This window comes from Corylus avellana, chromosome 2 (genome assembly GCF_965113065.1).
Source record: "Corylus avellana chromosome 2, dhCorAvel1.hap1.2, whole genome shotgun sequence".
NCBI lineage: Eukaryota > Viridiplantae > Streptophyta > Magnoliopsida > Fagales > Betulaceae > Corylus > Corylus avellana.
In genome coordinates, this window is record NC_142491.1 from 30,130,653 (window position 1) to 30,158,532 (window position 27,880).

The 27,880-nt window shown below is 35.0% G+C and overlaps 1 protein-coding gene and 1 pseudogene across 3 annotated transcripts; both read right to left on the reverse strand.

Annotated features, from left to right (window-relative positions):
• Positions 1-8,798: 8,798 nt before the first annotated feature.
• On the reverse strand, positions 8,799-26,362 carry LOC132184116 (TMV resistance protein N). Of its 3 annotated transcripts, none has more exons than XM_059597624.2 (8): positions 25,842-26,362; positions 17,985-19,089; positions 17,154-17,429; positions 16,061-17,068; positions 15,164-15,979; positions 14,953-15,052; positions 13,263-13,377; positions 8,799-9,134 (listed from the first exon to the last, which is right to left on the reverse strand). In XM_059597624.2, exons 1-5 carry the CDS (start codon positions 26,336-26,338, stop codon positions 15,257-15,259), a joined length of 3,609 nt encoding a protein of 1,202 aa, XP_059453607.2. In that variant the 5' UTR covers positions 26,339-26,362; the 3' UTR covers positions 8,799-9,134; positions 13,263-13,377; positions 14,953-15,052; positions 15,164-15,256. The 3 variants fall into 3 exon arrangements, with proteins under 3 accessions (XP_059453607.2, XP_059453623.2, XP_088368624.1); XM_059597640.2 differs by lacking the exon at positions 8,799-9,134 and adding an exon at positions 10,644-10,734; XM_088512498.1 differs by lacking the exon at positions 8,799-9,134 and adding an exon at positions 10,993-11,050.
• LOC132167092 (mitogen-activated protein kinase kinase kinase 20-like) lies at positions 9,290-12,014 on the reverse strand (annotated as a pseudogene).
• Positions 26,363-27,880: the final 1,518 nt, after the last annotated feature.

Sequence of the window (27,880 nt, forward strand, 5' to 3'; positions counted from 1 at the left end):
AACTTGGAATCTCTGTACATCTCAATATGAATCTCTAATCACAACTGCATAATTACCTTGATTTTCCATTCCTGCAAGCACTACAAAAACTGTAAAGTAGTGAGTCAATTGATTTCCGATAATATAAATCATTGTTGAATCATATATAGCAAAATGCTAGACAAGTTATAAAACCACAAAAATCCGTATTATTGGATATCAATATCATACTCAGTAAGTAAGAACACTTACAGTGGATTACATGAATGGATCATCAAAGGTAATTACTTGAAACCCGTTCTGCTGCAGTTGGTCCATACCCATAACAATCCCTTCACTGACTTTCTCTCTCTCTCTCTCTCTTAAACACTCTTAGAAAGAAGAAAGACCGAGTAAAAAGCGGAAGAATGAAGAATATATGCAAGAGATGGGAGAGGAGATGAGTTGTGAAAATTGTGAAGGAGAAGAACTCTATTTATAGGAGAAAATCAAATACTATTTCACCAACCCTATACTATTTCACCAACCCTATACTATTCCACCAACCCTACACTATTCCACCAACCCTATACTATTCCACCAACCCTACACTATTCCACCAACCCTATACTATTTCACCAACCATATACTATTCTACCTTCTTATTCTACCATCCTTATACCTACCATATACTATCTTATTATATCACCAATTATTACAATCATACTCCAAATTATACCAATCAATCATCAATTATCATATCTCTTAAATCTCCCAATAAAATAATCAATATAAAATCATCATCATGATATAATAACCTCAAATCAATATTCATTCCAATAATATTCATAAGATCTAATAAGTTCCTCAAGAATAAATATTATTACCTAATATCATCAATAAATATCTCAACCTCAAAGTAAATGTCATTACCTAATATGAACATTAATAGCATCAAATTAATATCTCTAAAATAAGACTTTAAAAATCTGGGGTGCTACAATACTAACATACAATAATTTAAAAAACAAAATATAAAAATACCCGTCCGAGACTTGGCCAGGACCCGCCCTATACTTGACTAGAACCTGCCAGGGAGCTACCCAGGACCTCGCCGAGACCTGCCCAGGACTTGACTAGGACTCGCCCAGGACCCGACTAGGACCCAACCGGATTTGCTCGGACCCGCTCCAGACTTGACCGGGACTTGACTGGACTTGCCCTGGACCTGCCCGGGACCCTACCAAGACCTGACAGGGACCCGACTGAGGAGGTCCCGGGCGGGTTCGAGGCAAGTTCCAGTGAGGTCCCAATCAAGTCCCGGGCGGGTTCCAGGCAGGTCTGGTCGGGTTCCGATCAAGTCCCGGGTAGGTCTCAATCAGGTCCCCGGCAGGTCTAGGGAAAATCTCGGGCAGGTCCTGGTTAGGTCCCGTGCGGGTCCTAGGCAGATCCGGTCGGGTCCTAGGCGGGTCTCGTGCGAGCTCCCGGTGGGATTCGGGAAGGGTCCCGGTCAGGTCCCTGGCGAGTCCTAAGCAGGTCTGGTCGGGTCCTAATCGCAGGGTCCCGAGTAGGTCCAGGGCAAGTCCCGGTGAGGTCCGGGGCGGGTCCCGGTCAGGTCCCGAGCGGGTCCTAGGCAGGTCTTGGGAAGGTCTTGGGTAGGGTCCCGATCAGGTCCCCAGCGGGGCCTGGGCAGGTCTCCGACGGGTCTTAGTCAAGTCATGAGCGGGTTCCGGTCAAGTCCCCGCTGGGTCCAGGCGGGTCTAAGTCATGTCCCAGGCAGGTCCCAGGCAAGTCCCTGGCGGGTCCTGGTCAGGTCTCAGTCAAGTCCCTGGCAGGTCCCGAGCGGGTCTTGGCATGGTCCGTCGATTATAAAATGACATGCTCAAAGTCAAAAAATGGTTTACGGTTTTGAAAACCATAAACCATTTTCCTAAAATTGAAGAAGAATTTTCAGTCAAAGAAAAAATATTTTCCGTTGACTATTATTTTACGTTACGCCGAACACCACTAAATACGTAAAACATTTTCCATAAATCATTTTACGGCGAAACAAATGGATCCTTATATTTAATATGAATTAGATTTCATTTAAGATTAATTTAGATTAGTTTTGTTATTAGTATTTTTAGATTAGAGATAAACATGCGTCTATTTGTATTTCAATTATCTAGTTATTTATTTTAGAGTCAATATTGCATAGTTATTGTTCTACGGGTTTATCTCCAAGTGAGTGTAGGACTTCTACTCAAAGTCTAAGTCGTTGTAATGTTCATATTTAAAGATGATATTTCAATAAAAATGATTAGAAAATTATTCACAAACCTTGAGTTTGAAAAGGGTTTTAGGTTTTCTCAAAATCTAAAAGGTTTAGATTCTCTCAAAACCTAACATCTATCCCGTTATGTGTTTGCAAAATCATTCACGTAACATTTGGTATCAAAGCCGAGATCTTGTCAATGGCGAATACAAGGTTAGATCGACTTGAGCAGTAGCTTGGAAACCTTATAACTATGTCTGAAGACTTGATGAAGAAGATGGAAGAAAATAGGGAAAAATATAAAAAAGCCTCACAAGCTATCAGTTGTTTTCGATTTAGCCCCCTAATGTTCTAAAAGTGATAAAGTAGCTCACAAACTATCAAACAGTTGCATTTTGGCCACTCTGTTAGTCAACACCGTCAATTTGGATGAAAAATGCAAAACGACGTCGTTTTGTTACGGGTAAGTTACTAAAATGCCCTCTTATATATATATATATATTTTAAAACATATATATATTTTAAAACAACCAAACAAAAATCCCCTACCCCACTGCCCAACAGCTCTTATCCCTCACGACAACCTGAATTTGGGGTTAACCATAAGCATAAGCATGTGCTTATGGTTAAATTGGGGAAAGTTTAACTATAAGCATGTGCTTCAAATTTTTTATGAATTTGGGGTTATTGGGGGAAGATCGAGACTTTGGATTTCTTTCTATATCTCAAGAAATTTGAAGTTTTGTTACTTTCTTTTTGTCGGATATTACTCTTCTATGTGTTTTTTAATGCTTTCTTTATATATATATATATATATATATATATATATATATATATATATATATCGTGTTTTAAAAAAAATAAAAAAAATTTCACACATTACATCGTGTCAGGTTTGGCTTTTAAGATTTTTTTTTTTAAAAAAAAAAAAGCTAGCAGTCAATGTAAGGTCAGGATTTTCTTTTCAATGCTTAAGTATTGAGTGAAAGTGATCTATCTTATCAAATTTTTGATAAAGCACAATCAGCATGGCATGTAGCAAATGGGTGTGCATTGCATTGAGATCATTTCATCGTCTCCTTTTTTGTTTGAGAAATTTACACGTGTTATCATTTTATTGGTATTAATATGACACACTAATAGAATTTGTTAAGTGTTTTGATGAAATTTGACTACATAGACTAAATTGTTATTTTGGCGTACCTTGAAAACTTTCAAATTATATTTTAGAGTTAATTACCTTTTTAGTACCTAAATTTTCATTTTTTTTTTCTCACCTAAAAGCATTCTCAATGGAAGAGCCAAATATTACTTTTATCTAAAATGGCTCTTCAAATGTTTAAAAAACCCCTTACATTGGATTAGCCAAAAGAAAATGTAAAATAGATATTTGATTGGAATAGCTAAAAAAGAAGCTAAATATAGCAGCACTTTTCAAGGAAACTATTTTATTTTTCTTTGTTTCTCTCACATGTTTTCTTTTTTTCTCAAATCTTTTTCTACTTTTTCTCTGCATATTCTTTTTTTCCCAAAAATTTTCCCATTTTTCCTCTCATATGTACTCTTTTTCCCAAAACTTTTCTTACTTTTAATAATATTTTAATAGAATAGATAAAAATATAGTTAATCGGATATAGAGACATTTAAAAATGGCTTAGCTAAACTAGATAAAAGTGAGTTTTTATAAGCTATTTTACATAAAAATATGGCTCCTCCATTGGAAATGTTCTAAGTTTCAAATTCTATCACAGATAATACCTGAGTTATGGGAAAATATCAACTTAGCACCTTCGTCATATTCTGTTGCACATGTTGTCACATACAAATGTCAAGTGTCCTAAAAAATTAAAATAATTAAAAAACTAAACCCTTAAAAAAAAAAAAAAAAAAAAAAAAAAGAGCGACAATTATGGGTGACCCGACTACCCCATTTTGGGCAAATGAGGGTGGCCAAACCACCCCCAAGACCTTTAGGGTAGTTGCAGCCACTCCCTTTTTGACCACCTTTAGACCAGCCGTAGGGAGGGGCCAAAATACCCCAAGGCCTTTGAAGGTAGTTTCAGCTACCCCTTTTTGGTAATTGGGGTTGGTCGAACCACCCCAAGGCCCTTGGGAGTGGCCGAACCACCTCCAAGGGCCCCCACACCCCCAAACTGACCTTGGGCCAATAGCCAAAATGGATGTGGTTGGCCACCCAATAATTTTCATTGTTTTTAGGGTTTCGTTTTTTAATTATTTTTTATTTTTTAGAACACGTGGCATTCTATTAGTTTGGGCTAACAAAATGTAACAAAAGTATTAAGTTGGTCTTTTTCAATAAGTCAGGTACCTTCTGTGACAGGATTTGAAACCTATGTGAGAAAAAAATAAAAAAAGTAAAAACTCAAGTACTAAAAAGTTAATTAACCCTATTTTTTATACTGCAAAAAACAATTTTTAGTTTACCCTAACCACTTCAAAAAATAAATAAATAAATAAATAAAAATAACCTAACCACCTAAACTAATTTTACACCCTTTTTTTTTTTTTTTTTTTAGTTCCAATTCTCTTTGGGATTGATGTCCTCTTCCTTTTTGTTAGGTGTATGTGCCAAAAATTCAAGGTTGGCCCCCCAACTTGGCGCACGTGCAAGCTTTTCATAAATTAAATAAGAAATGCATTCTCTTTTTTTCGTAAGTAATTAGACACAAAATTAGATATAGGATGAAAAGAAAGAAGCATCAATTGGTCAAAAAAGTCTAATTATGTGCTTATATGGTGGAAGACATTAAAATATTAATTAAATTATTAAATTTATATTTTTTATTACTTCAAATTATTGAGATAAGTCTTAACTTTGTATTCATAATTCATCTTTTACTTTAACTAAATATTTCATGTGTTATTATTATTATTTTTTTTAAGGTAACCCCTAAATATGGATTGTTAACATTGAACTAACTTTCTCGTAAACTCATTTTACAAACAGTGTTTTTTTTTTACTGAAGGTTCATTTGGTGCAAAGGTTTTCAAATGTGCAACTTTTTTTTTATTTATTTATTTTTTTTTTAAAATGGTGATTTTAAAATGTGATAAATAAAAAACTTAATTTTTGAAAATATAGTTTGCGTTTGATAAAATTGTTGTTCATAGTTAAAATTTAGGGTAAAGTCCACTTAACCTTCTTAAACTACCACCACAATGATAATCTACCCCTCAAACTATCAATTATGACAATTTACCCCCCAAACTATCAAAACAATGACAATGTACTCCCCAATGCTGGCAAAATGACAAAATTACCCTTGTAAAATTTTCAATAAGACAAAAATACCTTTAAAATTTTGAAAAAAAAAAAAAAAATCAATTTTAGTATTTTGTTTTTATTTTAGTAAGGGTAATTTCGTCATTTTTAAAAAAAAATTGGGGGTACATTGTCATTGTTTTGATAGTTTTGAGGTAAATTGTCGTAATTGATAATTTATAGGGTAAATTGTCATTGGGGTGAAAGTTTGAGAGGAATAAGTAGACTTTACCCTAAAATTTATTTATGATTCCTCCAAGCTGAACTTACTGAATCAATGTTTGTGAATTCGGCTTTATTGTTTCAATGCTCGGACCACAAACTCCTTGGTATCTTCTCATTCCACAACAGCCAAAATCATTACAAACTGACAGAAACCCTTAAAAACTTCGACATAAATTATCAATCCCACCATTATATGACTCTTCCAACTTAATTTTCATATTTATATTGACTATGTATATTTGCTCAATGAAACAATTTTTTTTTTTATAAAAAAAATAAAATAAATAAGATTATCAAAATTTAAAGAGGAAAATTCACTTTACTCCCCTGAAATTTTAGAGATTTTTCAATTCGAATTCCAATGTTTAAAAATTGGTAATGTATCCCCTATTGTTTCACAAAATTTTAATTAAGACCCTCCGTTACTAGTTTCCGTCTAATTAGGCGGAAATCATCTCACGTGTGTCTCACGTAGGATTTTGATGCCTTCTATTTCAATTTTGCCCTCATTAAAACCTATGAAATTATGTAATTACCCTTAATTTCATAGGTTTTAATGAAGGTAATTACGTAATTTCATAGGTTTTAATGAGGTCAAAATTGGAATAGAGGGTATCAAAGAGACGCATGTGGAATGATTTCTATCTAATTAGACGAAAATTAGTAATGAAGCGTCTAAATTGAAAAATTTTGAAACATTAGGGGATACATTACCAAGTTTTAAATATTGAGGTTCGAATTGAACAACCCTTGAAACTTGAGGGGGTAAAGTAAATTTAACCCAAATTTCAAATTAGCTGTCAAAATTAGTACCTTTCCCAATCCCCAAATCAGCAGAATCAAAATAAGCACGTTCATTATGTTGGCATAAGAAGACATTTATTTGAAGTGATTTTCACTTGCCTTGCCTCTAATAATTTTATTTTATTTTCTAGGTCCGTGGATGGGAGGGAAATCAAGAGCTATTTCTAAATTCTGGTTGGTACAAGCAACAAAGCAGGAGGCTAGGAAGTTTTTAGGAGAAAATTCACTTTACCCCTTTGAAGTTTGAGGTGTTTTTTAATTTGAACTCTATTATTTGAAAATTTGCAATGTATTCCCTAATGTTTCAAAAATTTACAATTAACACCATCCGTTACTAATTGCCATCTAAGTAGATGGAAATGACATCACGTGCGTCTCACGTGGAATTTTTATGCTGGGTCTTCCAATTTTCCATCCAACCTAGCTAGTAAAATGACGTGCCCCTCATTAAAACCCAACACCTATTTTTAATTTTTTTTCTCTTCAACCCCTTTTGTGTGTCGTGTGGGTGTTGGAGTGAAAAATAAAAGGAGCAAATGCCTCTCACCTGCTCCTATGCCGACAATTTCCGTGTACTTAGACGGCAATTAGTAACGGAGGGTATTAATTGAAAATTTTTGAAACATTAGGGGTTGCATTGCAAATTTTTAAACATTGGGGTCCAACTTAAAAAAATACCTCAAACTTTAGAGGGTAAAGTGAATTTTTCCCAAGCTTTTTAAATGTCTATGTGCTTATTGTCCACTATCCTTTCTATTTAAAAGCCTCTATATACTTACATAAACTAACCAAAGTCTAAAATGAAGATGCAATACTATACTAAGCCATATGGGGGTGGCCGAGCCGCCCTCAAGGCCTGTGGGGGTGGTTTGGCCACCCCCAGATTAGCAATGGCAGGTGGTCCATTGGCCAAAATGAGATGGCCGGCCAGCCACCACTTTGTTTTTTTTGTTTTTTGTTTTAATTTTTTTTTTAATATTTTTAATTATTAGTTATTTATATTTTTTAGGGAAAGTTTATAATAAATCCCTAATTCGACGCACTTTGAACTCCTTAGGTTCATCGAAAAGGTGTTATAAACCCTTCCCTTATATTTTCTCCCAATTTTCTAACGGCTGTCAATCCAACCAAATACGTACCATTTTGCCGAGGAAGTAAAAAATTGAATCTTATGCTCTGCTCACCTCAGGTTTCATGTTCTAAAACAGATGAAATGTTGCCCATAATCGCAGAGCTAACCGTAGGGAAAATGATGGCTTTCTGTTTTGATGAATATACAACGACTCCTTTGGCCATGAATTGGAGGAATAAAAACTTTGTCGTAGGAATTTTCGCTTAGTAGAAACCCATAGTGTTTTCCTCTCTTTTCTTCTGTTTTATTGTTCAAAAAGATGTATATAGGAGAGAGATGAACAGAAAAATGGCTTTCGAAAGGGATTTTAAAAGAAGACATCTTCCTGTGTTGTTGAAGCCTAGGGGAATCTACTCATTCTTCAATGGCCTTTGTGGAGGTAATGCATGCATTCTTCCATGTTGTCTGCTGTCAGTTAGTTTCTCTGGAGCTCGAAAATTAGGGCTACTCCACACAGTTAATACCATTGCCGATTAAGGATTGCATATGAGAAGAATTTCGAACAGGATAGAAAACCGTTGGCTTTTTAGGTAAAATTCTATAACATTTTAAGAATATAAAGCAAAAGAGCAACATCAAATGATAGAATTTCATTGCAATTTTCCCATCCCTAACTCCCCCCCACCCCACACAAAAAAGAAAAAAAAAAAAAAAAAAAAAAAAAAAATCAAGATTAAGCAATCCACTTTTTGTGGTTCCTTGAAGTTCATCAATTAGCAGTTCACATAAAAGAAAGTCTTTCAACCTAAATCCTTCCAAAGAGAAAGGTAATAAACAGATTTCAAATTTGAATAAAATTTATCTAAAATCTTCTTCAACAGCTCTCTAGGCTGTTCAAATCAGAATGGTTCACCGGCCACCAATATGAAGGTCATAGTTAAATTTGGGTTGAACACCAAGTTATGTTCAATAAATTAGAATATCCTCACACTTATATAGGAAGTAACCCATTAATGACGATTTATTTTTCTTGGTTAATGTGGGTATCTTTTGGGGGAGGAAGATCATAACTCTCCAGAAACTTTTGGTTCAATGGGAACAATTAAGAAACAGAACAAGCCACTTGACCGATTTGGCTCAACATCCCCAACAAAGCATAAATGAATTATGAAAGTAGAAGCATAAATGAACAGACTATCAATTATGAATATTTCCTCATGCTATTATTGTTCACTGATTAGTAATTACAATAAAAGAAGTTAACAAATGGACTTAAGATTAGTTTCAATATCTGCTACCTTAAAAATTTAAGAGTACCAAAAAAGTAGAGATTGGTGGAAAATCTATGCAACCTATGGCACTTAAAGAAAGATGAGTAGCAGATTAACAGAGATCTAGGAGAGGCAGAGGCCATTCCTGCCAAAGCCAAAGTCACAGCACAAGGGAGTGAATGAGACCATTAAAGAAAGCAGGGACTCATAGAGGCTGTTTGTTTCTAAGGAAAGCACCTCAATGCTGCTTCCTCCTAACAATACCTGTATCCAGCCAATAAGCAGGCTCAAGCTCTTACTATATATGTACAAGAAAATGATAAAAAAAAAAAAAAAAAAAAAAAAAAAACCAACAACAACAACAACAACATTGCACATAACATATTAAGGCAAACCATGTAGTGGAAGAAATGCTGCAAGCGTATTATATTATATAGTGGAAAGAATGCATACAATGTATATAACATAATCCGATTTACAAATACCCTCTCTCAGAAATGAGGTGTTATATGCTATTGTTGTTGCCTATACAAAATTTGATCAAAACTAATTTCAATCCCTAAGCCCCGGCACAAGCTGTGAAAGTAAATGGATGTTGCCAATGAGCTGAAGGCCTTAGGCGGATGAGTGGTTTTGGGAAAACTGCACTCCGGCTAATTTGCTCAGCAGACGAATCAGCAGGTTGTCGGATGTCCTCCTCCTCTTCGTCTTCTGATGAAGAATCTGGTAGGGGTATGAAACTACACCCAAAAGGAAAAGATGTGACCGCGTTTGTATTTTCAGCTCGAATCTCTGGAACCTTTGCCTCTTGTGATTAAAAATCTGACAATGGTATGAAGCTACACCCAAAAGGAAAAGACAAGGGACTGCATTTAATCCTCTTAGCATTTGCAGCTTCTTCTTTTGATAGTTGAACATGTGAAGAAGAATCTGTCTCATCTAAATCCTCCAGAAATGGGTGATCTAACAGCACATCAGCTGTCAATCTATGCATGGGATTTATTGCAAAACAGCACTTCAAGAAATCCTTTGCCGCGTTTGATATCTCGTCCGGAATGTCAGGCACTGATTCAGACCGAATTTGAGACATAAGATCTTCAAACTCCTTTGAACTAGACATGGTAGCCCACGGTAGTTGTCCGGTGAGCATGATAAGCACGGTGCATCCAAGAGCCCATATATCAGAGAAGGCCTCTTGTAGCCCGTAAATTACACATTCTGGTGCTAAAAACCAGGAAATCCCTCTCCAAGATGGGGTCTCTGTCTCTGTCTGGTAACTGTGAACTCTCTTTGCCAATCCAAAATCAGCAATTTTCATCTCAAACCCATCAGCAGTAGGCACAAACAGAACATTATCAGGCTTCAAGTCACAGTGAACGAAGCCACGAGCATGAATGTGTTTCAACCCCACAAGTATAGCCTTTGTGTGCTTTCTGACATCACTCTCAGACAACCCACGACAGCCTGATTTTAGTATTAAATCGGCAAGGCTTCCTCCCGAAGCAAATTCCAAGAGGACATTGTAGAGCACAGTCCCATTCCTCGTTTTTGTCGTGTCTGCTCCAAATGTCTGGATAACATTAGGACAGCCTTGGAGAGCATCAAGAACCCTCTTTTCCCACATAAGCAAATTCCCATTTAACGGATCTGCCGATTTCACAGCCACAACCGACCCAAAAGCTCTGGGTTTCTTCAGTTCTACTATGTATACAGACCCAAAAGCTCCTTGGCCGATCTTCGATCCCCTACACCACGACAGCTCTCCACAGAGGAGCGACTACTCATCATCTTCCTCCTCTCTATATCTCTTCATTATTCCTTGTCAATCTCAGAAAAATTTCTTGAATCGCTTCTAAGGGGATACCTGAAAACAATCCACACATCAGACATGATATTAACCCTAGCGGTGAAAGAGGAATAGAAACCCTAGGGAGGGGGAGGAAGGATAGGGTGCGTACAAACCCTAGAGGTGAAAAAGGGATAGAAACCCTAGAGGATGGGGGAGGGAGGAAGGATAGGGTGCGCACCAGAGAGATGGAAGCAATTGGGTCTCTGGGCTCCGCGATGATACGGAGGCCGCCGATTCCGCAGTCGAGAACGCGGCGGAGGGAGATGAATCGTTGGCTCTTGCGATGGAAGACAACAGAGAATGGCGTAGGGCTCACGCGTAGTGGTAACGGCTAGTATGAGAATTGAGGAATGTGAAGGTTTTTTCCCTTGCGGCTAGGCCTTTATTTATATAACTCTCAAAAAAATAAAAAGACTTCTATATCCCCCTTGCGTAAGCTTCACGCTATTTACCTCGGCGGCTCAGCTCTAGCCGCTCCAACGCTTTTTTTATTTTATAAAAATTTGTTTATTTTATTTTATAATTCTTCTGTTTTTGAACCATAAACTTGTATGTCATGACATCTTGTTCTCCCTACGGATTTAGTGTAAATTTTCACAAACCCACATTCTTTTTGACAGAGTTTTAGTGAATCACATGGTTTTAGAAATTCAATAAAATCATTTTTTTTAAAAAAAAAGTATTAGAAAAAACGCTTAAATAAGATAAATACTAATAAAGTTGAAAACTGACAATTCAAAATGGTGGAAAAAGAAAGCAACAAATATGGTTGACATTAGCCTTATTGGATCCTTAGCAATTGGTCATTGGGGGTCTCTAGTATCAACTACTATTGCTTAGCTTGATTGTTTTAATCAACTAATATGTTGAATTAGTTATGTTCCTTGTTCCTCAACGTTAGATGTTCTATACCCATTTGGTTGCAAAACTAAAGCATTTAGTCAGATTCTCCTAAAAAAAAAAAAAAAAATTAAACATGAAAAATTAATCGTTGTGGTTTACCTGATTTACAATTAAGTCATTGTGGTATCAAAATGAATTCAAAGGTCCCCGAAGTATGCCAAAAAAATAATTTAGTCCCTACAGTCAAATTCTGTCTACTAATTTAACAGATTCTATTAGTGTAACACTGACTTAAATATGACAAATATCACAATTTTATTGGTTCTAACATTTTATGTTATCATAATCTGTTAAGTCAGTGAATAGAATTTGACCGTAAGGACTAAATTATTTTTTTGGCATACCTTAAGAACCTTTGAATTCATTTTGATACTATAAGGAGTTAATTACAAATCAAGTAAACCACAAGGAATGATTTTGCATTTTTCCAAAAAAAAAAAAAAAGGGGGGGGGGGGGCACAATAATCAATTTAGTAAGCGAATTATCTTTTTTATTTGATGTGCATTAAACAATGATATACTCGAGATAAATTAGTATGAAAACTCATGACTGAAGATTTTATCCCACAATAAAATAACAATTTCTGATAGCACTTGTATGATTCTAGAACTGCTCACAAATGTGATTCGGAAGATGCTAAAATAATCTTTGTTCACTCACTGTCTCTCTGCCTCTCTCATGTGTTCAACAATTTGTTATAGCCAGGAAGAAATAAGAACTCCACATAAAGCCACAAGATTATACATACCATGGCTGCTATCAAATGAATTACTCTTAACACGTCCACATTTATAGTAAGATCTGTCTAATATACTCACAGACAATCATCTATTGCCATACTATTTTAACAACTACTTGCAGCACACATCTATTTGTGACCTCTGAACTTAAAGAACGTCTTGAGAAGACTCTCAAAATTCAACAACTCTCAATTTATACTCCTGAACTTTCAACTTCAATCAATTGACTCTTTCATTTAGATTTTAAACGTTAAAAGTAATACAATAACATTTATACCCCTGAATGTTTTATAAAATTTCAAATTTACCCTTAATTTCAAATTAAAAATTAAATAAAGTTATACAAAAAATCGAGGGGTATTTTGGTCTTTTTAGGCAATTCCGTTAGAATTTAACGGCTAAATCTGACGGAGGGAGCCAATTGACTCAAATTGAAAGTTTCAGGAGTTAAATTGAGAGTTTTTGAAATTTATGAGGGTTTTTTCAAAATGTGTGGTAGTTCAAGGTTCTAAAGTGAAGTTTTCCCCCCCTTTTTTTTTAATATATAGTACAGCCATAGACTTGCTAGTAAGGTTTACCAATTGTACCTTAAAACAGATGCATAGTCCATCAAGAAGAATATAGAAAATCAAATCCAGGCTTGTCAAGGTATAACATTGTTTTATGAAAAAAATACAAAATGCAAGCAAAAAATGAGCAAAACCAGAGTGGATAACCCAAGATGAACACAAACTAGCTCATCCACACAAAGATAAACACCATATACATTCCTTTAATACACATGCTAATTCAAATGAACACGAAATTCAATGCGAAATTCAAACCCCGAGCTTATGACATATGATGCTGACCGAAAAAAAAAATAAAAACTTCATGATGAAATGATGAAAAATGTTTACCGAAAATATCTCGTAAAGCCTGCAGCTTTGCAATAGCAAGCAGTTAGTTTTGACCCCATGATCCCTATCCATTGACTCTCAAACGCCTAGCTTCAGATATACATGCATCACATTCCTGATCAACGCACAAAACCTTCAAACATCAATATATCTACACATAGATTATCAAAAAAAATCACAAAGGGGATAAGATTTGGAACAGTTCCTCCTCACAAACAGTTAAAAAACACTTCCAGATAAGCCCATTTCAACATCAAACCCAATCCCAATTGGGTCTCTCTAAACTAGCCTTTTCTGCCAAACTCCCACATAAAGGAAAGAAAGAATCACAGAAATTAGAAGCACAAGCGAAGCTTGAAGAGAGCTAGCGATCTCAAAGAGAGAGGAATGTTCCTTTTGTTTAAATTTGGGAAAGAGAATGGGAGGAACGGAATGGGATAACCAGGTGAAGCAATTACTCATTACTAAGATTATTATTATCATCGTAAGATGATTTTATCATTAAAAAAATTAATTTTTTTCTTTTCTTTTAAAATTACAGATTCAAAGCTCTAACCAAAAAACAAGGAAACTATTTTTGGAGCAAAACATTAAAAGAGAAAAAACAAATGAACATACATTATATAGCCATTTTCTTCAATCAGCAAGCAACTTCCATTGTGCTCATAACTAGACCTTTCTTGGAAAAGTCAAATTTGCCTCTGCCATTCAGGTATGCTAATTATAATGTGCACAAACATCCTTTGGACTGTCAAAAGGTATATATATATATATATAGAAAATATTAGGTGTTCTTTTAGTATTTTTCTGGTATCTTTTCAACTATGATGTGGCTTTTAAAATTATCGTTGAATTTGAGATTATTATTATTAACTTTTAATCTATTGGTGATTTTAAAAGCCACATCACAATTGAGAGGACACCAGGAGAACACTAGAAGAACACCTAGCATTTCCCTATATATATATTGTCCATTACATTCAAAAGAAAAGTTCATAATAAAAAGTATCTCTTCTTTCCTTCTCCATGTTTTTCTTGAGCCCAAAAATAGACAATTCAGTAAGTAGACTTCCCAAACCACATGATTGTGCTGAAAAGAACTAATCTGCTCTATTCCGGGTTGCCGCTACGCACTCAAAAAATGGAGAGAAAAACAGAAAAAAGATGATATGCACTCAAAAAATATAAATAATAATTGAAGAGAGAATAAATTTTGCAACTTCAGGTATAATTTATCTCTAAGCTATAAAACCTCATAACCCAGAGTTTCAACAAAGGGGTCAATTAGAAATATTGCATAGATGAACAAATCTTTGAATGGGGTGACTTTCCAATTTTATAAAAGAACTTGCCTACAAACAGTACTTAAAAAAATAATAATAATAATAAATAAATAAAAGAGTGAAATATCCAAAAATTGAGAGTCCCATAAGACAAACCTATAATAGGAAAATATGGTGGTGGACAGAAACTAGCGCAGGTAATAGCAGGAAGTAAAGTTGCTGAATATTCAGATAGAATCTCAAGTTAGTCTTATACCATATGATTCATTCATAATTATCTAGGAAATTATACGCCACGTCAAGGCCTATCAGCATCTACCACATGTCCATGCCACGTCATTATGCCACATCAAGATTATTTTTTAAAAATAAATAATAAAAAATTAAAACCAAGAAAAAAGACCAACCTATTTCTATAATTGACTATGATAAGAACCTTCGGATTGCTTGATCCTTCGTTGGATTTCACTTTCCAACTCTTCCATTCCCTCCAACTTCTTGTACTTCCTGCAATAGCATTGAAGATATTTAGTCACTCTCCTTGTAGCCTATCCTTATTAGATAACAGAAACATAAAAGGAAATCAAATTTTATTAGAAATTTAGAAAGAGAGCTCACCTTTGGGCCCAAGAGCAACCCATATGGCACCCCACCAAATCTATAAGAGCGATCAAGCACTATTGGTCCATAGTGAGGAAAAGCTTGTAGGTTTTAAGTGCTGGTGTCAGTGGGGTGATTGGGTTGATGTAGTTGTGATTCACTAAGAGTGGCAGTATCCTCTGCATCTGAAATTCTGATGCCCAAGGTTGAAACAAACCTCTTATGCCGTGGGTACCAATTGGATTCAAAGTTACCACCACCATCATCATCATCATAATCATCATTGTGGCATCTTTTAGTATGTTGAATCCCATCCATTAAATCCACTGAATGTTCTATATTTTCATTAAGTACACCCACATTCTCATGGAGCACACCTCCATGCTGAGGACTCAACATTTGACCTTTCCCTTCTGCTTTCTCTTCATACCTGCGTACTACATGTGCTCCACAACTTTTAAAGGACACTGAACTTGTGGAGGACCAAAACTTAACTTGCAGATTGTCCCCCTTCAGCTCATTAAATTCAGGAACATGGTATAGAAACCACACATGATCTGAGCCTGATAAATGAAATGCTTTATCGTCACTATACCTTGGTAAACCATTGATGATGATCTCAACACTACAAAGAGCTTGAACGGATATTTGTCCACCCTTTATTCCAATAACAACACACATAGCAATTCCTGTGATCTCCCCATCCAAATGTGAAAGCTCGTAAATATCTATTTCGCATTTATTATCATTCGAAGTCTCTTTAAGATAGCAGAACCAATTTGGAATCTTATTTCCCGGATATATAATGCCAAATTGATGGTCCTCAAAACGTCCCTGTTACACAGAAATCATAAATTTTCAGCAGTGCAACGTACAAATAAAGGAACGCATAAACAAGGAGAGAGAGAGGGATACCTCATCCAATAAAAGATTTTCCACATCATTCCCTACATTCTGAAGCAATTTATGGCATCTGGACAAATCAATCCATTCAAGCCCTGGGAATGTATCAAATTGAAATCCTTTTGATAATACAAAAAATCTTTCCAATGATATGCACCCACTTGCATATATATCTTCTATTTTTGGTGGAAGTTCCAAAATTTCTTCAAGTTGCTTGCAATCTGCCACTTTAAGGCTTCTCAATCCAACAAATCTTTTAATGAATGTAGGAATGCTAACAAAATCGCTCCCCGATAGATCTAATTGTTCTAATGAGGAAATGCAATTAATTGTCATAAAGAAATCTGATTCTGATAGGGCACAGTTTCCAAGATCCAAGGTTCCCAGCCTCGGAAATACACTTGAGGAACAACCATCATTACAAATGCGTGAATTCATAGGAGGTGGGAAAGAGATTAATTCTGCACTTGAAAAAATTTCAGATTCCTTTGTGGACACAATAGAGGGCGTGGATAGTCCGTTATCCCCCACCTTCTGTGGAAATTTGACAAGTTTTGAACAATCTCTAAGAGAAAGTCTCCTTAGACGTTGCAACTGATGAATGGTACTTGGGAGATTCATAAGGTTTTCGCAACCTTCAAGATTTAACTCATGAAGCCCAATGGCATACCCAACAGATGAAGGCAATTCTTTTATAGGAGTGCATTTTAGGCCAATGTATCCTAACCTTTCCATTTTACAATCAATTTCAGGAAAGTTCTGAAGCCTTATGCAATCTTCAAGCATAAGATTTTCCAGAGATCTCAACTTCAACGTTTTTGGAAAGCTTGTAAGGTTAGAGCATCCTACAAGTCTCAAAATGACAAGCTTATCAAGTAATCCGACAGAGTGATGAACCTCAACTAAACTTGTACAGTTATCAAGAGTCAATTCTTCTAAATTTGGGATCCTTGAAAGATCAGGAATTTTTGTTAGGAATTGACAACTTGAGACATCCATAGCTGTCAAGTTTTGGAAATTCTGTTAAAAAAAAAATGAATAAATTAGCTTCAAGGAAGTTTACAACATAATTTTAAGGAAGAAATATTGAAAATAATAGTTGTACCTTGAACCTTTCCTCCAATTCCTTGAAGAGGCTATTACGCATTCTAAAAATAATGAGCTTTTGTCCTTGAAAATTGGATGGCAAAGATTGTAAAGGATATTCAGGCCAATCAAGCAATCTTAATTCATTAGAGAGATAATTAGGCCCTTCAGAAAAGTGTGCATTTTGGTTTATAAACAATCTGAGCCTTTTCATCTTCATGAAGGCTTTGGAACTCATGCGTATCATGCGTCGTTCAGGCAAATCTACCAATATCCCTTCAATTTTATTTGTTCCCTAGTAAGATGCATAAGTATATCAGCAATTGAAGCATAAAGTTCTCAATATTTTAGCGCTTGCTAGAAGTATAATTTGGCTTTGCTAAAAAAAAGAAAGAAACAAACTTATACTCAGTTTATTTGTAATTTTATGTTGCTTTTCTTTTTCAGATTTTAAAAATAGGTTTTTCTTCTTTGTAATTATTGGAATGCCCCAAATGGGGTGACCTCTTTGAAAAATTCCAAGTTTTCTCTTTTTCATCTTTAGGTATTAATATTACCTACTTATAAAGGTTAATGTAAGACATTTATAAAAACTGTGCCTATGTTAGAAATGGGATAAAAGGGAAGTCATGTATGATGATTTTATATATTCTTCTAGACTAGAAGTGTTCCATTTTAACCAAAAAATGCATTTTGGGATTGAGGGTATATTCACATGTGTGGGGTGTGTGTTTATTTCTTCACCTTCTTTAACAAAAAAAAAAAAAAAAATCAATATTTTTCTGGTAGGTTTCACTCCTTAAAAGGAAACAAATGTAAATTAAAAGATTTTTTTTTATGTAACCCTTACTGTATGTTCTTCCAATACATGACAAACATCTTCATGAAACCACAACCTACTCCGTTCTCCAGGTTCTTCAGGTGATTCTTGTCGAACAATTTCTCTACCCATTTCTTGCAACAAGTCATGCATTACAAATTTGTTAGGCTTATCAATAGTTATAAGAGACTTCTCCATAAGCACTTTGATACCAATAACCGAGGAGAAACCACAACCGTCTAATATTTTGATGACATAATGCGCAGGCTTTCCTTTGAAGAAACATGCAATATCAAGGAAAATATCCTTTTCATTATCATCCAATCCATCATAACTTATTATAAGTATTTCTTGAATACTTTTGTTAGGACTTCTTTTGTACTTATCCAATGCACTTTTCCATTCATTTATGCTTCTACCATGTAGATCTGAACCTAGCACAGTCAAAGCCAGTGGAAGGCCTCTCGCATAATGTATTATACGTTCTGTGAGTTCCACATAATCGTCAAAAGGTTTGTCTCTTTTGAAGGCATTCCAACAAAAGAGTTGAAGAGCTTCGTTGTGATCCAATTCTTTCACCTTATACATTAATTCAACAGGAGGATTAGTTAGCAATTTTTCATCTCTAGTTGTTATGATGATTCTACTTCCTAAACCAAACCAATTTAGTTCCCCAGCTAATGTTTCTAATTGGATCGATTGATCCACATCATCAAGAATTAAAAGAACCCTTTTAGAACAAAGCCTATACTTTATCACATTGATTCCTCGATCAACATTGCCAACCTTCAAACTTCTAGAGTCTCCTAGAATCTCAGAAAGAAGTGTCTCTTGTAGTTGGACCAAACCGTACTCTCGCTTTGCAATTTCTCTAACATTTGCAAGAAAACAACTACCTTCAAACTGATAAGCAATCAAGTTATAGATCTCTTTGGCAATAGTCGTCTTCCCAATTCCGCCAACTCCAAGAATCCCCACCATGCTTGTAATGTCATTCCTCCCAAGACTTAACAACAAATTGATATCCCGTACACGAGAGTCTATTCCAACTGGATACTTGGCAACGTTTAAGTATGTACGATTTACTATTCTTGAGACCACTTGAACAATTTCAAGGATAAATTTAGATCCATTCCTGCCAATATAAAGGATAAGAAACATTTAATGAGTTAAGATGTTTCACATAAAAAGACATAGGAACATGATCTAGTTACAAGGGCCTTTTTTTTTTTTTTCCTGCAACAAATCCCAATGGTACGCCACAAGATAGGAGATAATCCAGTCCTTCCCTAAGTTCCAATTCTCTGCTTATTAGACTTATATTGTTCAGTCTTTATGTGTATTAATAAAAAAAAATTCTTTTTTTCTTTTTTTTCCTTTTTCAGCTTACTCACGAGTTCGGTTGCACCTGCCAAAACTTATCAAGATTATCATTTGAATTCTACTCCAACTTATTAGTACGGTTTATTTAATTTTAAAAATGTTTAAATTGTAAGTAAATTATATTTTTTTAACCTTTAGTTATGAAGTAAATTGTACTGTCTTTGCTGAATTTTAGAATTGTGCAAAACACCTTACGGACCAAATCTAGGTAAGCCCTACCATTTAAAATTGATTTCAAAATTATCATCATCTAGGGCCTAGGGGTCATTTGGAAGTTGTGATATCATCTAGGATAGTTTCTAGCATCTTCTGGACGTCTTAAAGGTGTTCTAAATGTTAGATAGGCATTAGAACGTTATTATAAGGCTCCAAGACAGTGAGATTCAGCCCAGACAGTTTCTGGCATAAGAACGCCCCTTCCAATGCCCCTAGGCAGTAAGTTTCAGCTTACTGGGCATTTTTGGCGTTCCAGCGGACTGCGCGACAGATGAAATTTGCAAGCCATTTTTGATATAGTTAACATCCGAATTGGAAAAAATTTTTAAAACAAAAAGTTGTAGATCTAGGAATAAGCTTTTCAAAGCCGCTGAGTTTGCCTCAATTGGAGTTCGGGATCAAAAGTTACGGCCAAGATACCCTGACTGCTTTGTTCTCCCCAACAGCTTTTCAACTTTATTTCAGCTTTACCCTTTCTCTTCCTATAAATAGAATAGGATGCCCCCTTAGCTCATTAAGACCACCAAGCACAAAATTAAGAGTGAAGAGCATCTGGAGAAGTGTTCTTGCTTCTCCATTGTGAGCCAAGAGAGTTTTGGTTGAAAGCCATTAATGCTTTCCCCCGCTTGAGGTTTGTGAAGTCTTCCTTACTTCACCATTGTTATTCCAAGTGAGGATGTGTAAAAAACTTTGAGCTTTCCCTCACTTGATGTGTTTTTAGAGGTGTTTTGCTTCTACCCATAAGTGCTACTGTGGATGTTCTGAAAGCTTTGAGCTTTGCCCACACTTGGTGTGTTTTCAAGAGTTTAGCCAAAAAAAAAAAAAAAAAAAAAAAAACATACACAACCATTGTTCTTGAAGAGTCTATCAAAGGGTCAGTAAGAAAATGCACTATTGGAAGATTGAAAGGCTCGTAGCCTAGCAGGTGGCTAGTTTTCTTACAAGATCTAAGATTTTGAAAATGGTTGTAAACTTCCTCTTATCTTGTAATCTGGATTTTTCATATAATGATTTTCCGGATTTGGCTACCCCAGAGTAGTTTTTAGACCTTTAATGTGTTCAAAGGGACTTTCCACTTTATAACCAAAAAACTTTGTGTTGTGATTATATGTGTTTGTTTGATTTAGTATCCAAGTAATTTTATTATTGTGATAATTATTGCTTGAAGTAATTGTTGATTTGGGGGTAGAACATGATCCTTTGGTTCTTTCAGTGGTTAATGGTACAATTTCTTCAGATTAGTCTAGGATTAGAGAATGCATTATGCAGTTCTACGATAGCTTGTTTACCAAATGGTTCAATTGTCGGCCTAGGTTGGATGACCTTACTTTTGATTCCATTGGAGAAGATGAAGCTATTAGAGAGAGCTTTTGAGGAAGATGAGGTCTTTGAGGTGGTGAAAGCCCTAAACAATGACAAGGCTCCAGGCCTTAATGTTTTTACTATGACGTTCTTCTAAGCTTGTTGGGATGTTTTTTAAGGTAGATATCATTAATGTTTTCCATGCTTTTCATGCTAGAGATATGTTTGAAAAAAGCTTTAGACCTTCATTACTCTTACTTCGAAGAAATCTAGGGCCATTGATGGTTAAGGACTTCTTTTCCTATTAACTTAGTCAGTGGAGTTTACAGAATTGTTGCCAAAGTCCTAGCTAACAGGATGAAAATATAGTGGAAAAGATCATTTCCAATCCCCATAATGCTTTCATTAGGAGTAGGCAAATTGTAGATACTGTTCTCATAGATAATAAATGCCTTGATAGTAGGATTTGACTCGGGGATCTAGGTATGTTGTGCAAGTTGGATATTGAAAAGGCTTATGATAATATCAATTGGGATTTTTGCTATTTATGGTGAGAAGTTGCGGTTTTGGGAAGAAATTGCGTAATTGGATAGCACATTGTATCTCTTTGGTGTACTTTAATGTATTGGTGAACAGCACTCCAACAAGTTTTTTTTAGTAATTCCCATGGCTTAAGAATAGGGAGACTCTTTGTCTCCCATACTATTCATTATTGTTATGGAGACGTTAAGTAGAATGATTTTTGCTATATTGAACAGGGGTCTTTTATCAAGCTTCTCGGTAGGAACTAGGAACGTTGGTGCCTTCAAAATTTCCCACCTTTTGTTTGCAGACGACACTTTAATATTTCGTGGGGCAAATCCAGATCATCCTCATAATTTGTGTTGCTTGTTCTTATGCTTTGAAGCCATTTTAGGTTTGAGGATTAATCTAGCTAAATTAGAGTTGGTGCATTGGCAATGTCAATAAGGCTGAAGGTTCAACTAGTATTTTGCGTAATAGGGTCTCTTCTTTGCCTATGAAATATCTAGGTCTTCCGTTAAAAAATTTGTTGAGGACAAATCCATTTAGGGTGGCATTATTATAGAAGATGAGCATCATTTGGCTAGATGGAAGAGGATGTATTTGTCAAAGGGTGGGAATATATCCTTGATTAAAAACACCTTAACTAATATGCCTACTTACTTTATGTCTCTTTTTTCCCTCTTGGTTGGTGTTGCCAATCACATAGAGAAGTTGCAATGGACTTTTTGTAGGGTGGCATTAGTGAAGATTTCAAATTCCACTTGGTTACCTAGTATGAAGTTTGTTCTCCAGTATCTAAAGAAGGATTGGTGGTCCGTAATTTTGTTCTTTTTTTTTTTTTTTTTTAATTGAGCTCTTTTGGTGAAGTGGCTTTGGTGCTATGTTCATGAGAGAGAAATCTTTTGGAGGATGGTTGTTGATTCTAAATATGTAAGCTTGTGGGGTGGGTGGTGCTCAAATGAGGTTTATAAGTCATATAGGATAGGGCAATGGAAGAATATCAAGAGAGGCCGCAGGGGAGTTTTCTAGCATACTAAATTTGAGGTAGGTGATAACTTCAAAATTAGATTCTGGCATGACATGTGATATGGGAATCATGCCCTCAAGGTAATTTTTTTGAAATTATACAGTTTTGCCCGTTGTAAGGATGATTTTGTGGCATACCATTTGAAGTTTTCTAGTGACTCTCATAAGTGGAATGTTTTTATCAAAGCAGCTCACGACTAAGAGGTGAATTTCTTTACCTCATTCATTAATTCGTTGTATTCCTTTAGATTGAGACGAGGTGGTAAAGATAAGTTGTATTAGACCTTCCAAGAGAGGATTGTTTGATGTTAGAACATACTACAATGTCCTTTTTCTCCATGATATTACTTATTTTCTTTGGAGTATATCATGGAATAAGATTCTCTTGAGAGTAACGTTCTTTCTTGGTCGACCGCTTTAGGAAAAATCATCACTATGAATAACCTAAGGAAGTGTCATGTCATTGTGGTTGATTGGCATTGAATTTGTAAGAAGAGTAGGGAATCAATGCATGTACTCCATTGCGAGATTGCTAGTGCTCTATAGAATACTATCTTTAATCTTGTAAAATTAGCTTGGGTTATGCCTAGTCGACTAGTAGACCTTTTTCGCTTACTGGAGAGAGCAATTTGGCAGGCTTCAAAATGCTACAGTGTGAAAGATGGTTACGTTTTGCCTACTGTAGTGTCTTTGGAAGGAAAAATATAATCAGATTTTTGAAGACCATGCGCGGATAGTGGTGGAGTTAAAAGGCTTTTTTTTATTCAAATACTTTACCATTGGGCAGCTGCCTTTGACTTAAATATTTCTACCTTTATGTTTTTCTTGATATTTTTTCTTCTTCTAGTTTGGTGTATGTCTTATATACTTTCTATATATCTTTCTTTTTTTTTAAAACACAAGAGGAGGGAAAATGAGTGAGAGGGATTCGAACCAGTAACCTCCGCTTCGTAAGGCGCGGTCCCCAACTGATTAAACTATCCTTTGGGTACTACTTTATGTGTACTTGAGTTGCGTCTTTGAACTATTTTAGTAAATTTGCAACTACTTATAAAATAATAATAATAATTATTATTACTTTGGTGTCAAATTTAGAATTAATGATTAAGTTTTTATGATTCTTAACACGGCTGGCAAAAAGAAATTTTATGCAATCATCACAATCAGTACGGAGGAGGCTGCACAGAAAACTAAACTTTTATTTAACAACAAAATTCCAACACATTTTTTTTTTTGTGATTTGGTGGAAGCTAGACCACACATACGATTTGGTGCTTAACAAACAATTACAATAAAAATACCGAATATTCAACCCAACTTTTATTTTTTTGGTTGAGTGGTGTCACTCAAAATTTTTCAACCCAACTGAACTAATAGCAATCTTTAATAAAAATTTAAAAAAATACGAAATATATATTTAAGGGTGGTGGCCCATCTAACTTTTGGGTGGTTCGGACACTCCAGACACCAGGACCCCAATTTTTATTTATTTTTTAGTAATATTTTTTAAAAAAACTTTAATTATATTTTTTTATAATTTTATTTATATTCTTTAAACCACCCAAACATCTCTAACTTTTCTTTTAGATTGGTTACTCACAAATTTGAAAATATTTGAGAAGAATAGAAAAAAAAAAAAAAAAAAAAAATACACACCCAATCAAGCATCTTTTCTGGATAAGTATGTTTGAAAAAGTACTCTTCTGCCGTGATAAGTTTTGAAAAAAAAAAAAAATTATGATTTGGATTTTTCTCACATGAGAATGTGACATAAGTAAAAATTATTTTTATATTTTTTAAATCATTTTTTTATTAATATTTTTGTTTTGAGAGATAAAAACAAAAGACAAATAATTTTTTAGTGGAGATGTTTTCCAACCAATTTAGGCTGCTTAAAATTCTTTCACATAAATGGTGTTTTTTAATTGACAGTACTAATTTGTTTGTATAACATTGTCTACAAATGAGTCCATAAATTTGTTTTTAATATATGAGAATCACAATTTTTTTTAATAACATATATTTTTCACATTTTTTTAATAATTTAAAAGACACATATTGCTTTTAAAATTGATTAATAGAAAAAGTTAGGGGAAACTTCAGAAAGCCCCCCTGAACTTCCAGCGATTTTGACAAACCCCACCTGAATTTTCAAAACTCTCACTTAGGTCCCCTGAACTTTGGTTTTCTCTCACATTAGACCCTTTTAACGTTAAAGTCAAATAATTTGACTTTTTATACCTATTTTACCCTTTCCCAAAACTACGTTCTTTTGTGTCCTAAAACTACAACACCTACCCAGCCCAAAACAACGTCGTTTTAGGCATTAATTTAAAAAAAAAAAAAAAAAAAAAAAAAAAAAAGCAAAATAAATAAATAAATAAATTTTTTTTAAAAAAAAAAAAGAAGAAAAAAAAATCGTGGCCGATCTAGGGGTGGTTCATGGCCAAGGGGGTGGTCAGACCACCCCCTTGGCCCCCAAAAAAAAAGGGGGGATCGCCGCTTTGGGGGTGGCCGGACCACCCCAAGGGGCTGGGGTGGTTTCGGCCACCCCATACCTCCTTGGGGGTGGTCCGGCCACCCCATACCGGCCGTATGGGGTGGCCGAAACCACCCTTAGCCCCTTGGGGGTGGTCCGGCCACCCCCACGATCCCCCCCTGTTTTTTTTTTTTTTTTGGGGGCTTTTGGGGGTGGTCCAGCCACCCCCAGACCAGCCACCGATTTTTATGCTGTAATATATATATATAATATATATATATATATTATGCTCAAAACAACGTCGTTTTGGGTTGGGTGATGATGTAGTTTTGAAGCCCAAAACGGTGTAATTTTGGAGTAAAAACGACGTAGTTTTAGTTGAAGATAAAATGGGTATAAAAAGTTAAAAGAGTCCAAAGTGAGAGAAAATCAAAGTTCAGGGGGCCTAAGTTAGAGTTTTGAAAATTCAGGGGGTTTGTCAAAATCGCTGAAACTTCAAGGGACTTTTTTAAGTTTCCCCAAAAATTTATGTCCCAAATGATATACACAAAAGAAAAAGAAAAAAAAATTAAAAAATAAACTCCACCATATCCAGGATTTGTCTTCGAATACTCAAATTACGCAATTTTGATCGTATTTCAGCATGGAAACTTTTAAAAATGTGATATATTTCAGTTGAAAATTGTGTATACTTTCATCACTTTTTTGCTCTCTATGTTGTAAAAAAAAAATTGACCTAAAAATTGTCTTTTAATTTTATAAAGAATATGCGTTTTTACAAAAGTGAAGAGAAACCCTTTTAGGAAGTTTTTTTTTTTTTTTTACCTCAATAATATGTGACAGTTTTAATAGATAAGATTTTTCATGCGTTTTGATACCTAAAAAGAGCTTACAATTTTAGAGAAATTATAAAGGACTCTATACGAAGATTGAAGATTCAAAAAAATTAGAAATACCTTTTTCCAATTGGCCATCCAGACAAATTGGCGACTTCCTTGAGGGCTTGCCTCCACCTGAGCATCTTCACGTCATCGGCGAACCTCTCTTCAAGCTTAGCCAGCGCTTTTTCAAAGCTTTTCCTCTGATGCCGTACATCGGACGGATCTACGTCGTAAAACACCGGCAGAACCAATTGTTTGTTTTTTTGCTTGCACTCGACGATCTTTACCAGCTCATCCAAGCACAACGCGGAAGACGCGTAGTTCTGAGAGAGCACGACGATCGAAACCCTCGAGTCTTCGATGGCTCTGAGAAGCGCCGGCGAAATTTCTTCTCCCCTTCTGAGCTGGTCGTCTGCGAAGGGGTTGAGGCCTCTTTGAAGCAAAGCGTTGTAGAGATGGGCAGTAAAGGCGTTGCAGGTTTCTTTGGCTCGAAAACTTACGAAGACATCGTAAATCCATGGAGGGGTGAGGGCGAAAGAAGAGGACGAAGAGCGCCCTTGAAAGCTTGTCATGTTCGTAGCAGAGAGAGAGAGAGAGAGAGAGAAGGAAATGAAAGTTGACAGGAGAAGTGGAAGCTGCCACATCATAAAAAGAATGCTAATGAGAAATACAAAGCGTTTGTCAGACGCATTAAAATAAAAGGTAGGTAAATGTATAAATAAAATAATAATAATTATTATAATATGTTTAAAATTTGAGAAAAGTAAGCGTAACTTTATATTATCAACGTTTCCAAAACTACCAATTCTCTAAACTACGTATATAATTGTTAAAAGTCTTTTAAGATAAAAAAAAAACTCTAAAAAATATTAATACGATAAAAATATTCTTATAAATTAGAAGGAAAAAAAATATATAATAAGTCTTTGAGTTAACCTCTAAAATTTAAAACTCCTTGAATTTTTTTTTTTCAAAAATTTACTCCATGTGTCAATTGAAATAACAATAAAATCTTTGTCGTTAAAATTTTTTGACAACTATTAAGGCCACTCAAAACGCACCATTTTACTTAATTAAAATATTAATTTTTATTAATTTAATTTAAAAAATTAAATCTAAAAAAAAAAAAAAAAAAAATTGAAGGGTAACAAGTGGTGGCGCCCACCTCTGGTGCAGCCACTCTAGGTGGTTTGGGGTGGCTCAAACCGCCCAAGGGGTGGCTCAGGTTTAGGGTGGCCCACAAGCCGGGTCTCCACCCGTGAGGTGGCTCACCGCCACCCCATTTGGTGTTTGGGGTGTCTCACAGCCACCTCATAGGGAGTTTGGGGTGGCTCGCAGCCCACCCCAAACCACTCAAGCCACCCCTTGTCATCTTTGGCCACCCTTCAATTTTTTATTCTTTTTTTTTATATTTAACTTTTTAAATTAAATTAATAAAAAAATTAATATTTTAATCATGTAAAACAATGCATTTTGCTCTAACAATTGTTAAAAAATTTTGAGTGTAAGAATTTTATTGTCATTTCAATTGACCCCGAAAGTAAATTTTTGAAAAAAAGAAACTCACGGAGTTTTAAATTTTGGAGGGTTGACTTAGGGACTTATTATACATTTCAAAAAAAAAAAAGAGTTAAAAAATAGAAAATAAATTTTAATTTTAAAAAAATTAAAATATATATATAAGTTGGTTTTTTTTTTTTTTTTGGTTTTTTTTTATTTTTTTTTTCTATTTTTTAATAAATAAATTTGATTTAAAAATAATATTTTTTAAAAAAATATCCTTTTATATCTGATATTCTTTTTTCTTTTTAATTTTTAATTTTTTTTTTTAAATAATAATAATTTGAAGAGTTTTAAATTTTATGAAGGGTGTTTTTGTCCTTAGGGGAGAAATTGACATTTTGTTGGTAGTTTAAAGGAAGCATTGACACAATTGATAGTTTGAGAGACATTAAGGGTTCGTTTAGCAAAAGCCATGGCCTAGACACTGTTTAGTGTCTGGGCCATTGATCGATTTTCAGACTAAACATTTGGCATATTTTTCCAATTTTGCCCCTCTCTCGGAAATTTTTCCACAGAAAATGAACAAAAATGAGGCTTTATTTTTGCCCCTC

Coding starts and splice junctions, on each gene's coding strand:
- LOC132184116 (XM_059597624.2), bottom strand. CDS start 26,338: ATGACAAGCTTTCAAGGGCGCTCTTCGTCCTCTTCTTTCGCCCTCACC. Junction 17,069..17,153: donor AATTGGAGGAAAGGTTCAAG/GTACAACTATTA, acceptor TTTTTTTAACAG/AATTTCCAAAACTTGACAGC. Junction 15,980..16,060: donor AAAATCTTTTATTGGATGAG/GTATCCCTCTCT, acceptor TCTGTGTAACAG/GGACGTTTTGAGGACCATCA.